The following is a 15,374-nucleotide window of genomic DNA, read 5'->3' on the forward strand; positions in this document are numbered from 1 at the left end:
TCAATTGGGCAGGAACATCAAGATGCTCCGATCCGATCGGGGAGGAGATTATCTTAGCATTGAGTTCCTTGACTATCTTAAGGAATGTGGGATTGTCTCACAATTGACACCTCCCAGAACACCACAGTTGAATGGTGTAGCTGAGAGGTGCAATCGAACCTTGCTGGATATGGTTCGTTCCATGATGAGTCGAGCTTCGTTACCAATCTCTTTCTGGGGGTATGCGTTAGAGACTGCCGCCCATATCCTTAATCTAGTCCCTACTAAAAAGGTTGCCAAAACACCTCACGAGATGTGGACTGGGAAAGTTCCCAATTTGGACCACATCAAGATTTGGGGTTGTGAAGCTTTCGTGAGGCGTGAGACTCATGATAAGCTTGAACCTCGAAGTGAGAGGTGTATTTTCATCGGCTACCCACAGAGATCCTTTGGTTACCTTTTCTACAGACCCAGTGATAATGTGGTTTTTGTAGCAAGAAGAGGAGTCTTTCGTCAGAGAGAATTCATAAGCCAAGGGGACAGTGGGAGGCAAATTGACCTTGAAGAGCTTCAAGAGTCAAGTGGTGAAGGAACCTCAAATGCTATCGACCAACCTGAGGAGGAAACTCCTGTTGATCCGATAGATGAGTCTGTACCTCCAAGACGTTCCACTAGGGTGAGGAACACACCTGATTTTTATTATGGTTATCACATCACCACTGAAGGTGATACATTTATTAGTGATAGTACACTAATAGATTTGGATGAACCTAATAACTACAGGGAAGCCATGGCAGGCCCTGAGTCTGCTAAATGGAAGGAGGCTATGGACAGCGAGATTCAGTCCATGTATGACAATCAAGTTTGGAACTTGGTTGACAATGTACCAGGTCGTAAGACAGTTGGGTGCAAATGGATCTTCAAGAAGAAGACCGACATGGATGGGAAGGTACATACTTACAAAGCGCGACTGGTTGCGAAGGGCTTTACTCAAACTCCGGGAGTTGACTATGATGAGACCTTCTCACCAGTAGCTAAGATTAAGTCTATTAGAGTATTGTTAGCCATAGCTGCATTTCATGATTATGAAATATGGCAAATGGATGTCAAAACCGCTTTCCTTAATGGAAAGTTGGCTGAGGATGTTTACATGGCTCAACCAGAGGGTTTTTTCGATACAAGATACCCTAATAGAGTGTGTAAGCTTGATAAATCCATTTATGGATTGAAACAAGCATCTCGCAGATGGAATCTTTGCTTTGATGAGAAAGTCAAAGAGTTTGGCTTTTCTAGGAGTGAGGATGAGTCTTGTGTGTATGTCAGGGCTAGTGGGAGCATAGTTAGCTTCTTGGTGTTGTATGTGGATGACATACTTCTCATAGGAAACGACGTCCCAACCTTGCAGGAGGTTAAGTCCTGGCTTGGGAAGTGTTTCGCTATGAAGGACCTTGGGGAAGCTGCCTATATCCTAGGGATAAGGATATTAAGAGATAGGAGTAAGAGACTAATTGGACTTAGTCAAAGTACTTACTTGGATAAGGTGCTGAAGAGGTTCAGCATGCAAGAATCCAAGAAAGGGAAATTACCCGTCCAGAGTAATGTCAAGCTGAGTAAGACTCAGAGTCCGAGTACAGAGGCTGAGATAGCTGAGATGAGTCATATACCATATGCTTCCGCTGTGGGCTCGATCATGTATGCTATGACTTGTACTCGCCCTGATGTGGCTTTTGCTTTGAGCATGGTCAGTAGATATCAAGGGAACTCTGGCAAAGCACACTGGACAGCGGTAAAGAACATTCTCAAGTATCTGCGGAGGACTAAGGATTGGGTCCTTACCCTCGGAGGCAGTGATGACTTGAGAGTGGAAGGATATAGCGATGCTAGCTTCCAGACTGATAGGGATAATTTCCGCTCTCAGTCAGGCTGGGTCTTTATCCTAAATGGAGGGGCAATTACTTGGAAAAGTTCCAAGCAGGAGACAGTAGCTGATTCTATTTGTGAATCAGAGTACATAGAAGCAAGTGAAGCAGCTAAGGAGGCGATATGGCTAAAGAACTTCATCTAAGACCTTGGAGTTGTACCAGCTATAAAGGAGCCAATGGAAATTTTCTTTGACAGCGAAAGTGCGGTTGCTTTGGCTAAGGAACCAAGAGATCACGGGAGATCTAGGCACATTGACAGAAAATACCATTTCATTAGACATCAAATAGAAGAAGGACTCCTCGTGGCTAAGAGGGTATCATCAGATGGGAACCCGGCAGATCCCCTCACGAAGGGACTGAGCAGTGTTAAGCATTTACAGCATGTGAGGCGCATTGGGCTGCAGGATGATATTAGTTTCAATAATTAGATTCCTGAAACTTGTAAAATGTAATTGACATTTGATGATAAATAAAAGTTGTTATTTATTTATGAGTAAGGTGTTACTATCTTGTGTTGATTGTTTACTATGTTTCAATTTTGCATGTTTTTACTTCCAGAATAATTATGTTATTATTCAAACCATCCACAGTCAGTCAAACTTTGGAAGTAAGTATTGGTTTAAGACTGTCATGAATTTGGCTTGTATGATTTGTCTAAAAGTGCTTTGGACAATGCAATGGTTGCTACAACATTCATGAGTACTCATAAGGGCTGAGTATTGGATCCAACCCACGCTCACTTGCATCACTTCATGGAATTTATCTCGAGTGATCGTGAGACGGTAATATCATATAAATCTTCAAACTTAGAGATACGAGTTGTTGACTATGAGTTGGTTATTCATTGATTGCACGAAAACGCATTGGTAACTCGATGTTATAAAACGTGCCTTTGTGAATAATTCAACAAGTAGTTAGTACAAGCATATCAGTCGAAGTTTATCTGTTTCTTCTAGAAATAGAAGCGATATCTGGGCCCCTCGATGATTTGGTTTTGACCTATGTACCAGGCCCGGTCAGAGATCGAGAAACAAATGCTGGACAATAAGTAAGACCATGTTCCATGTGTTTGTCCGGCTGATATCATGAGAACAGAGGATTATATGATCACATATCTTAAATGGCGTATCATCATCATCTCAGTTCCGAGAGACTTTGAAAGAGCTACGATTGCTAGTCGGATTTTGAAGTCATATTTGCAAATATAGTTATTAGACTTATCCAAGTGGGAGACTGTTGGATATAGTGTCTAAGTCCATAACTTTATTTGGTATGTACTTGACCCGACCCGGCATGGTCCATTTGGGTTGCATGGCATTGCAATACTTGGATAGACTAGATGAGAGAATAAGGCACTTATGATTGTTAATATATTATAAGTTCTAATATATTAATAATAGTATTATTTAATTAGTATTGATCAAGTATTAATCTAGTATTAATTTGGTGATCAAAGTGAGACTAATTAAATATATAGGGTTGATTATGACAATCATCAATTCTTTTATGGTGGATTAATGATCCATGGTTTATGGGTTTGGTTATAACCATATGGAGCTCCATGGATAGTCCATGGGAGTTACAAACCCATGGGTCATGAGAAATCAAGAGTCATGACAATTAAGGGCATTCATGTGTAAACCCTAATTATGACAACACTATAAAAGGAACCCTATGGCTAGCAAAATCGTGACCTAGTGTTTCTAGTGAGGGCATAACCGATTTTCAAGTGTAAGAAGTATTCTCTCAAGTTATTCCAAGTCTTGTGGTGTTGTGTGAAGCATTTGAGGCACAACATTTGGGGTGCTAGGCTCACAAAGTTTTGAAGGAATCCAAGCAACAACAAGGTATGTATTTCTACTAGTTTTATGTTCTATGTAATCCCCATGCCATGCTAGTTAGGAAATAACCTTGAAAAGAAATTTGCATGTATATAGAGAAAACATAGATTCAAGGTTATTAGGGTTGCATGTACACTTAGGAAGTGTTAGAATGCTCAAAATCCCATCAGCTTATAGTGTCATGGTAACACCCATGGATGACATACGGGTCATTGGTCAACATGGTAATGGCTTATAGTGTCATGGTATACCCATGGATGACATATGGGTCATTGGCCAATATGGTAGTTGCTTATGGTGTCATGGTATACCCATGGATGACATACATGTCATTAGTCAACATGGTAGTTGCTTATAATGTCATGGTATACCCATGGATGACATACGGGTCATTGGTCAACATGGTTGTTGCTTATAGTGTCTTGGTAACACCCATGGATGACATCCGGGTCATTGTCAACATGGTAGTTGCTTATAGTGTCATGGTGTACCCATGGATGACATATGGGTCATTGGTCAACATGCTAGTTGCTTATAGTGTCATGGTAACACCCATGGATGACATACGGGTCATTGGTCAACATGGTTGTTGCTTATAGTGTCGTGGTAACACCCATAGATGACATACGGGTCATTGGTTAACATGGTAGTTGCTTTTAGTGTAATGGTATACCCAAGGATGACATATGGGTCATTTGTCAACATGGTAGTTGCTTATAGTGTCATGCTAACACCCATGGATGACATACGGGTAATTGGTCAACATAGTGGTTGCTTATTGTGTCATGGTATACCCGTGGATAACATATGGGTCATTAGTCAACATGGTGGTTGCTTATAGTGTCATGGTATACCCATGGATGACATACGGGTCATTGGTCAACATGGTAGTGTTGGATTAATGTCTAAGTCCATAACTATATTTGGTATGTACTTGTCCCGACCCGGCATGGTCCATTTGGGTTGCACTTCACCGGCACAATTTATATGGATAGTCTTTTGAGAATAGTATATTTATGATTTATATTAATATATTATAAGTTCTAATATATTAATATGGAATCATATTATTTAATTAGTATTGATCAAGAATTAATTTAGAATTAATTAAGTGATCAAAAAGAACTAATTAAATATGGACTCTTATATATATGGAATGAGCCAAGTTCATTTAGGTTGGGCTAAGCTTTCATGGATGGTCCATGGAGCTTTTAACCCATGGATCCTATGTAAATGAAAGGTCATGGGTATTAGGGTTTACATGGATGTAACCCTAATCCTCCATAATATATAAAGGGGTCCTTGGCTCATAAAATTGGCACAAGTGTGTGAAAATAAGAGTGGGCCGATTTTAGTGTGCATACATATTCTCTCAAGTTCTTCCAAGGTGTTTTGGTGATTTGTGATTCCATTTGAGGCTTCCACACTATTGGGGCTAAGCTCTTAAAGCTTGAAGACATCAAGCTACATCAAAAGGTATGTCATCTAACTAGAACTTTGTAGTATAGGTGCTTCATAATATGCTAGTTAGGATGAAACCTTGGAATAGTTAATATTTGCATGTATAATAGAGAAAACATAGATCCAAGGTTTATAGGGTTGCATGTACACCATAGGAGTGTTAGAATGCTCAAACCCCAACAGTGGTATCAGAGCCATGGATTGTTTTCTGTTATATTGATGCAAATGTTTTATTTTCAAGTTGAAAAAAAAAAGAAAAAAAAACATGACGTTTGTCAAATTTTAGGATAATTACATGTTTTTGTGAAAAACTAATTATTTGTAAAATTTGAATCATTTGCTATATGAGTTGAATTAGGTCAAATTTAGTAAAAGATAAAATGATATGATTATTTTATTAGTTTTAAAAGTTTGATCTAAAGAGTTTTTTGAAACCTCCATAAGTTATGGATATGAAAAGGTTTTTTAAAAAAACTGATTCAAAGTTTTTTATGGAGTTACAAAACTTGGTCTTAATGTTTTAAAGAATTCCATAACTTGTTCTTAAGTTATGGAGCATGAAAAGTTTCATCATAAAACAAGTATTTAACTCCATAAGTTATGGAATCCAAAAGTTTTCAAGAGTTACAAAACTTGCCCTCAAGTTTTGGAATTTGGAAAAAGTTTTTTATGATAAAAAAAAAGAATTGAATTCTAAAACTCTTTGGTTCATAACTTAAACAATTAATTAAATGGTTTTAATTTTAAATTTAATAATTGGAATTATGATGTTTTTATTGAATAATTCAATTAACTCTTATGGACTTTATTAATAGATAATTAAAGTGTTTAATTAAAAGAGAATTAATAATTCCATAATGACATGGTTTAAATTTAATTAAATTAAGAGTATAGTTTTATTAATAGATTAAACCACCAAGTATTTTAAATGTCTAAAATACACCCTTATACTATTATAATATTAAAATTTTAATATATTATATGTATAAGAGCAAGTCGTCTTACCATTAGTAGGCCTCATTCACGAAGCCGGTCTATAAGGGGGTATAAGGTTACTGCCTATAAAATGGCAGTTTAATGGGTGTCCACTCTCACCCACCGCTTCCTTGACTAGTGGAGGGTCGTTAGCCGAACAGGTAGGACAAGGACTATAATTCTCCCTTCATTATAAGTATAATGATAAATACTAAGTAACTAAACACTTATAAATTCCCAATCTTAGTTACTTAGGAAAATGTGAATAAGGTGCTAATCCATGAAATTACACTTTGCACTTTGTTTAAGCTGTTAGTGGAGCGTGTGTGGTTAACCGGCACACTAACCTGGACTTAACAAGGTAGGCAAAGGGTAACTTAATGTTTATCATAGTATCGTTGGAGCGTGTGTGGTTAACCGGCACATCGATTGAGGGGTAAATATTAAGGGTACCAAGTATATTTGCATGGTTACTTCACACCTTGTTTTGTGATCCTCGGCATCCCAGTCACAAAACCTGAAGGGCACACTCGAGATTGAAACATGCCATTGAAAAGTTCAATGAATCTCAAAAGAATCTAGGAGTTTCAAAACCAATTAAAACCTAATAATACATTTCGTTTATCTTGGTGGAAATTGGTGAATCGTCATTCACCTACCTTCAAATATTTTATAGCTTGGATTACGGCATCCCTCTTCCAAGTTATAAAATAGTTTGTTGGGTCCTAGCCTTAATATATCATCTTGGGTGTTATATTAAGGAATTAAATCAACTTTACGTGAATTTCTCCCATTGTTGATGTCTGGTTTAGACAACAATGATCTTCCCAAACCAAGCTTTCCTAATGAATATGACTTCCCGAGTTTGGCTCATGGAAGTCATACTTCTCTTCCTCCACCTCCTCCAATTATTCTCCCTAACCCACAAGTTCAAGGTCACTCAATCCCTAATGGCAAGCAAGGTCTATGTGTGATCACATCTTAGAGATGAAGTCACATATTGACAAGCCGGGAGAGTTGGGTGTCAAAGTCTTGAGAAAGTTGGATGTTCAATCACTTTCTAAGTCACATAGTGAGTTCCTTTGGGACTACTATGAAACAGACTATGACATGATCCTTAATGATCATATCTGTTTGCTTGGTGCTGCTGAATCAGCAATGATTTGGAACGATAGTAAAGCAAATTTGATTAGAAGATCAACTTCCCAAAAACTTTATGGATAGTGACAATGGTGACACTGGAAATCCAGAAAAAACATTCTCTTCCCAATGGAAAGGGATTGGCCATAGTCAACCCGGTTGACCAAATGGTAAAGAGAAAGGCTAAGTCTGAGATAGTCCCATTACCAAAGGGTCCATATGTTTATTTTGCCAAAGGAAGGGGCGTTGATTGCAAAGCTGCCAAATTTACCTAAGGATGTTAAAGTCAATAAGTTTGACTCTACATCAGGTAGAGCCCATTATCGAACTCTGTTAAGTTCTATTCTGAGATCCTCATTACATGATGTGACTGGGTCACATGTTCATGTTTTAAGAATCAAAGAATAGAGAGAAATCTTAAAGGAAGTATATGCTGATTCTGATCGCGAAGGTGGATTTCGATCGCATCAGAATTTTGAGCAGTTGCTTAAGAAGTTATGATATATTGCTAAGGAATAGATAACAACAATTTTCCATGTGGATTGTAAGGATAAGTTTTTCCGCAAAGTGTTAAAATAAAAGAAAATTGTTTAATTTTATTTATTTGAAGTATCCTTACAATGGCATTTGTGGAAAATTGTTGCTTATATGATTCCACTGACAGCAATATTGGAAAATGGATTTGATTCTTTCATTTGTGGTAGTGTCTAAATTTACCAAATCAGGAAAGTTCCTCATCGCCCAAGTTTCAATTGGACCGAAACTTGGAATCATGCAAGTTGAATAGTATGATGAATGAGAACTTTCAAGCATTGGAAAATCAAGACTAATTACTTGTTCACATGGATGTGTGAGTCAAGTGAAGGACTAAAGGGATCGAGTACACATTCTTGTGCACTGGTCATGTCCACCACAAAGCTCGTTAAGACTATTTGATTTACTAAAGTTTAGTAAATATGGTTATACTTACAAGTTTAAGTATAATTCTGAAACATTGGAAAAGTCTCAATGTATGGCAGAACGAATGGGAAGAATCAATTTAGGCAGAAAGATAAAAGTTTCTCAAATCTGGAAAGATGGGAGAGTACTTTAGTATCATGTTTGTGATCATCTTAATGATTTAGAAATCATATCACAATTAGTCCTCTAAAGGTCATCTTAGTGCATTCTTATGACTAAGAAGAAGAGTCATGAATTGTTGAAATGGTTAGATCAGGAAGATGAGTTATACTTCGTTCCAAAACAATTTTTAGAGTCATACTCCAAGATTGTAACTTGAGTGACATATCTTAAAGAAAGGTTTAAAACACTTGTCAAATGTAAGAGTAAAAGTGTCCTACTCTTGTACATTTGGAATTGGTAAGTTGTGATGTTTTGGATAAAACAAAGACCAACTAAGGCCAATTGTGTGAAGTGTTTGTCTTGATAAAGAATCCGCACTATCTCTTGAATATTTGGCAAGTTAGTCTTATATGTCAAGAGGATAGTGGGAGTTTTAAAGATCCTAAAAAGAATTTCAAGAACTAATCAAGAATAAAACCTGAGGTTCTTCACTAGCACACGACTTGAGGTTTATAACCTATCGTGTTGACATATTCTGTGCCCATTCCAGTTAAAGTGGGCTTTGCATAGGAGTTCTGAAAGTTCTCAATTGGTTGCATAACAACTTGGAAGCAATGGCAGGCCCTGTACTGCCAGGTGGCAAGAAGTTAAGATTGCATAAGTTCAGTCCATATGAGTTTGGATTTGTCATTATCCTTGTCTTGTTACTATGGTTTTGACGATTAACATGGATAAGAACACATACACCATAAAATCTAAGGGTCATAAGGTTTCTCTCCGATTCATGAAAATGATGGTGAGGAAACACTTCCACCAAGTAGATTTGAAGCAGATGGCAAAAGGTCTAAACAATTGACACTATGATTAAGGCATCCCTTTTCATAGTTCTGAAATTGTTTGGACACACATGCATGCTACCTAAGGAAGGGTGTATGATTTTGATAAAGTTTTATCAAAGCATCTCGTATCAGAAATCTGAACTTTGGTAAGAAAGTCAATAAAGTATTGATTTCTAGAAGTCCAGCTGATTTCTGAGTACATGTCAAAGCTAGTGGGAGCATAAGTGTTATGCTAATAATCATCATCTTAGTGGGAGCATGATAATTATTGTTAATGTTGCAAGTTAGCAATGTTAATTATAGAAAACAAAAGTTTCAATTCGTGAGTCTGCATGGATTGAAAAAGTTGTTTTGCTATAATTAAGGGAGAGGATATACTTCATTTCAGTTCAAAAGGCTTAGATTGAGACCTTAATCATCTTTAGTCAAGAATATATATATGAATTTCATGTTGGATTGGTTCAACTTAAGGAAATTCTATATATTGCGCTCTCAAAATTCGATTATGATTACGGCATCCCTCTTCGTAGTCAAATTTTGAAAACATGGCAAATAAAAATATTGTAGCAAAAGACTGGTCTAGAATCATGTCTTTATGTGAGACATCATGAATCGTGTACCATTTGCTTTGGGTACAGGATCGATTGCATGGGCTATAATATTTGTCATTTCTAAATTTTTCCAAATGCCCAGAGGCATTAAGAAGGGAAAAGGTCTAGAATTGGATATGACTAAAATGATTAAGCAATTGTCGAGGACAATATGAGGTTTACCAAAGATTGGTTGCTCAGGGACAGTTGGAAGTATAGTGCTAATTTTGGAAGGACCATATTGACATATTCTGAAAAGAGGCATCTCTTATTCAGAAGTGATAGTCAAAATGAGAATATGGAGTTGTCTCCATATGTGGAAGTTATCTATGTAAGATTAGAAAACTTAATGCAAGAAGCATGTCCAAAGCAATGTACTTTGAATATGAGACTTAGTTTCCATGGAGTTGATCTCCATTGGAATACCTTATAATGACTGTTGACAAGTCTTTGTGACTTTGTACATATTCATTACAGGAGGGTCAGTGCATATAAGTTTAAAATCTAAACAGATTTCGATAAATGATAGGAATTTGAAATTCTCACATTTTTCGATAAGGATTTGGGAGTGTGAAATTAGAATCATTGAAATTATGTTCAATTGGTTTATTTCACAAAGTAAGGATCATAGACAAACATAGAGTGCATACTTGGTGTATGGCAAAGCTATTGTTTAAGAAAAACATAGTGTACATGCTTGGAGCATGGGACAACTAGTGTTTTTAATTCAAGTATAAAGTTGATAAAACCGAAACAATGAATAATGAGTAATCAGTATGGTGATAAATAAAAGTGTTTATTTATATTCATAGGGTTTGATACCATATTTGATTCATTTATTCTTGTGTTTCACTTTGCATGTTTTGACTTCCAGAATAACTAAGTCGCTCTTCCTGAATGATTAAGTTATTCAAACCATCCACAGTCGGTCATATGTTGGAAGTAGATATGAATCAAGACTGTCATGGGTTGGTTTGTAGAGGTCCAAGTTGGTGGACAAAGTGGTGCTACAACACTCATGAGTGCTTATAAGTTCTGAGTATTGGATTCAACCCGTGCTCATTTGAATCACTTCATGGATTTTATCACGAGTGATCATGAGACGATAATATCTTATATTCTTCAAACCTAGAGATATGAGTTGTTACTATGAGTTGGTTATACATTGATTGCACGAAAACGCATTTGGTAACTCGATGTTATAAAACGTGCCTTTGTGTATGATTCAAAAAGTAGTAGAACAAGCCATATGAGTCGAAGTTTATCCATTCCTTTTACCTTCGGGATAAAAGCGATATATGTGGGCCCCTCGATGATTTAGCGATGACACATGTGAGTGCTTGCCCAAGCCAGGACTGATTTGATTTGTTCAATTAGTCAGTCATCATAAATCAAAAATTGGGAAACAACAAATGGACAGAGAGAATGATTATAATCCATGTCTCAGTCCATATGATATCGAGAATGAAGGAATATATGATCCCTTATATAATGGACAAGTCATTGACAAGGTCAGAGTTCGACAACGGCTTTAAGAGCTACGATTGCCAGTTAGGATTTGAAGTCACACTCAATAATAGTTTTAGACTTATCCAAGTGGGAGACTGTTGGATTAATGTCTAAGTCCATAACTATATTTGGTATGTACTTGTCCCGACCCGACATGGTCCATTTGGGTTGCACTTCACCGGCACAATTTATATGGATAGTCTTTTGAGAATAGTATATTTATGATTTATATTAATATATTATAAGTTCTAATATATTAATATGGAATCATATTATTTAATTAGTATTGATCAAGAATTAATTTAGAATTAATTAAGTGATCAAAAAGAACTAATTAAATATGGACTCTTATATATATGGAATGGGCCAAGTTCATATAGGTTGGGCTAAGCTTTCATGGATGGTCCATGGAGCTTTTAACCCATGGATCCTATGTAAATGAAAGGTCATGGGTATTTGGGTTTACATGGATGTAACCCTAATCCTCCATAATATATAAAGGGGTCCTTGGCTCACAAAATTGGCACAAGTGTGTGCAAATAAGAGTGGGCCGATTTTAGTGTGCATACATATTCTCTCAAGTTCTTCCAAGGTGTTTTGGTGATTTGTGATCCATTTGAGGCTTCCACACTATTGGGGCTAAGCTCTTAAAGCTTGAAGACATCAAGCTACATCAAAAGGTATGTCATCTAACTAGAACTTTGTAGTATAGGTGCTTCATAATATGCTAGTTAGGATGAAACCTTGGAATAGTTAATATTTGCATGTATAATAGAGAAAACATAGATCCAAGGTTTATAGGGTTGCATGTACACCATAGAAGTGTTAGAATGCTCAAAACCCAACAGGTAGTTGCTTATAGTGTCATGGTATACCCATGGATGACATACGCATCACTGGTCAACATGGTAGTTGCTTATAGTGTCATGGTAACACCCATGGATGACATACGGGTCATTCGTCAACGTGGTGGTTGCTTATAGTGTCATGATAACACCCATGGATGACATACAGGTCATTGGTCAACATGGTAGTTGCTTATAGTGTCATGGTATACCCATGGATGACATATAGGTCATTGGTGAACATGGTAGTTGCTTATAGTGTCATTGTAATACCCATGAATGACATACGGATCATTAGTCTGCATGGTGGTTGCTTAAAGTGTCATGGTATACCCATTGGTGATGTATGGGTCATTGGTTATCATGGTGGTTGCTTATAGTGTCATGATATACCCATTGATGACATGCGGGTGATTGGTCAACAAGGTAGTTGCTTATAGTGTCATGGTATACGCATGGATGACATACGGGTCATTGGTTTACATGGTAGTTGCTTATAATGTCATGGTAACACCATACGTGTCATTGGTCAACATGGTAGTTTCTTATAGTGTCATGGTATACCCATGGATGACATACGGGTCATTGGTCAACATGGTAGTTGCTTATTGTGTCATGTTAATACTCATGGATTACATATGGGCTGCCACATTAATGTACATAATATCAAAGTTATTCAATTTTAATAAACGGAAGTTCTTTAGTTGAGCTGGAAGACGCGTCTTTCATCTTTCCCGAAGTCGTAGGTTCGAATCCTACTTCCTTCAATCTCTTTATTTAACTTCGTCTTTTTCATTTAAACTGTCAAAGTTCCACTTTGACCCATAAAAGGTTATAATGTTTGAATAATTTGTTTTTACACAAATGCCCTTATGTATTGACAAAAATACCCTAACCATTTACATATTAACCTTTGTACGTTTAGGGGCAATTAGGTCAATTCATAGTCTAAACACTTAGGCGCCATAATTTGGAGTCAGAGTCATCCCGTCGTTTCAGTTTATCGACGATCGATCAACTACAATCCATTCCCAAACATCAAACTTTCGACACGTTGATCAATAAACCCTAAAATCATTTTTCTTACATAATTTGGATTACACTCGAAGCAGTTCAACATCATGGCAGCGAGTTCTTCATCGGAAAGAATGCAAACAAGACAACAAGTAACAACGATCACTGCTTTGCCATCGCAAATGATCGAAAAAATAGTAACTATGGTTGGGGGAAAATCACCAATCGATGCTTTTAGGTGCCAGTTAGTGTAAGTATGGTGTAAAATACTTCTATTATATTTGTATATGTAGTTAATTTTGTGTTTAATAGATGAATTTTGTTCATTTGTAAATTATAGTTGCAAACTCTTTAGAAATTCTACAACATCAGACGCAATATATCAAACCATGGACACAAATCGATTAAGGTTTCGTCCATTTAGTGTTGATATGGATGAAGTCATCCGCAGATGCAGAAAGTTGAACAACCCACACATACTCTTCAATGATGGAATGGTACTCTTTTTTTATGCATCCTGATAATTACAAATGCAATTTGTTTTCTATATTTGTATTATTAAAATTATATGATTAAATAATATATTTCAGGCGAAGTATTTTTTGTTAGGAGAAGGTGAAGCAGGGAAACAGTTGCTTCAAGATGCAGCCGATAAGGGACAGTTGGATGCAATATTCGTTCTGGGAATGCTTTTGATAGCCGAAGGCAGTGAAAGGAAGCAAGAACCTCTGATAATGTCGAATAATGCATACATTAATACAAGAAGAAGTTGGAATCTGAAACAAACATGTTACAAGGTTCGAAGCCACTTGGTTAGGGGAAGGAGATCAAAGCAGATAAAATCCCATGGCTTACATAAAAGTTGTGCAAAGCATCCTTCTATGAGCAGTTATGGAAAAACTTTTATGCATGAATACGGTTGGTTGTTTAATTGTGATATTTGTTTGTGGGATGCATGTTCGGTTGAGTTTGCTAATATGTTTGACATTAGTTTAGAGTAGTTATATGATGGTTGTTTGATTCACACAATTAGTGATGCATATTATATATGTATTTTGGTGTAATGTGAATACATACTTGTAATTTGGTGAAATGTTAATATATATTTCTAATTTGGTTTAATATCAATACATAAATGTATTCTATTTTTGGATTTGGTAATTTGGTTTAATATTAATACATGAATATATACTTGTAATTTGGTGAAATGTTAATATAAATGTATTCTATTATGAATTATGATATATATGTTATTTTAGTCTTTTTCATTTCAATAGTCAAAGGTCCACTGTAACCCATAAAAGGTTATAATGTTTGAATAATGTGTTTTGACACAACTACCCTTAGTAATCACATATTTGGAATGATTTTAAGGGCACTTTGATCTTTTTGCACTGTATATCGTTAAGGCGCTATTATGTTTCTGATGTCATGCCGACGTTTCAGTTCTTCAACCATGCAGAACGTCTCAACTTTTCCGGACGATAAAACTGCAGACGAACACTTAAACCCCCAAATCGTTGAAGGGTGATCATTATTAAAATCGATTTTCTCCGATAATGGTGACTCTATTTATTCCTCGCGACCAGATCATCATAAAGTAAGTTTTTTTCCATACCCTCTTACATTGTTTTTTACAGTTACCCTTATTTAAAAAAAATTGAAATCAACTACTCAAATGTGTATTTTTTAAGTAGAATGTCGAATACAAGAATGTGTCGTACATTAGATGATCTTCCAATAGAGATTTTGAGTCAGATTATTATAATATTAGGGTCAGAGTCTGCAAATGATATAATCTCTACAAGACTTTGGTAATTCTTAATAAACATCAACTAATGAATGTATATTTGATGAAATACAACTTTATTTCTTAGTTATTTACTATGTATTTAAAATTTTGAAGTTCAAAGAAGATGTCTGAAGTGGGGGGTGATCCTCAAGTGTTCAGAACATCATCTCTTCACATGATTGAAGGAATGTGTCCCAAATATCTGATTGCTGATTTATTTATACACACATGTGTTGGGCCTTATGTGTTGTGTCATTGTGGTTTATAGCTTAGTCCATTTTGTATCCGGGTTAGGCCTGTCCACCCGTTATTTATTGTTAAGGTTTTACTATTTAATGTGCATTCATGCACCGTATCTTAAAAGTCGTCACTTTTGTAAACCCTACACGCCTTTACTGTGAGAAC

General features: G+C 36.3%; 1 protein-coding gene across 1 annotated transcript; it reads left to right on the top strand.

Annotated features, from left to right (window-relative positions):
• The first annotated feature begins 13,284 nt into the window (after positions 1-13,284).
• LOC145116765 (F-box protein At2g35280-like) lies at positions 13,285-14,178 on the top strand. Its single transcript, XM_079053090.1, has 3 exons — positions 13,285-13,427; positions 13,518-13,674; positions 13,768-14,178. Exons 1-3 carry the CDS (start codon positions 13,285-13,287, stop codon positions 14,176-14,178), a joined length of 711 nt encoding a protein of 236 aa, XP_078909216.1.
• Positions 14,179-15,374: the final 1,196 nt, after the last annotated feature.

The sequence above is a fragment of the Lactuca virosa genome, chromosome 5 (assembly GCF_052849685.1).
Source record: "Lactuca virosa cultivar CGN04683 chromosome 5, Lactuca_virosa_CGN04683_v6, whole genome shotgun sequence".
NCBI classification, from domain to species: domain Eukaryota; kingdom Viridiplantae; phylum Streptophyta; class Magnoliopsida; order Asterales; family Asteraceae; genus Lactuca; species Lactuca virosa.

Bases quoted from the DNA above. Each gene is read 5' to 3' on its own strand.
- LOC145116765 (XM_079053090.1), top strand. From the start codon at position 13,285: ATGGCAGCGAGTTCTTCATCGGAAAGAATGCAAACAAGACAACAAGTA. The intron at 13,428-13,517 runs GTAAGTATGGTG...TGTAAATTATAG, and splicing joins GCTTTTAGGTGCCAGTTAGT to TTGCAAACTCTTTAGAAATT. The intron at 13,675-13,767 runs GTACTCTTTTTT...AATATATTTCAG, and splicing joins TACTCTTCAATGATGGAATG to GCGAAGTATTTTTTGTTAGG.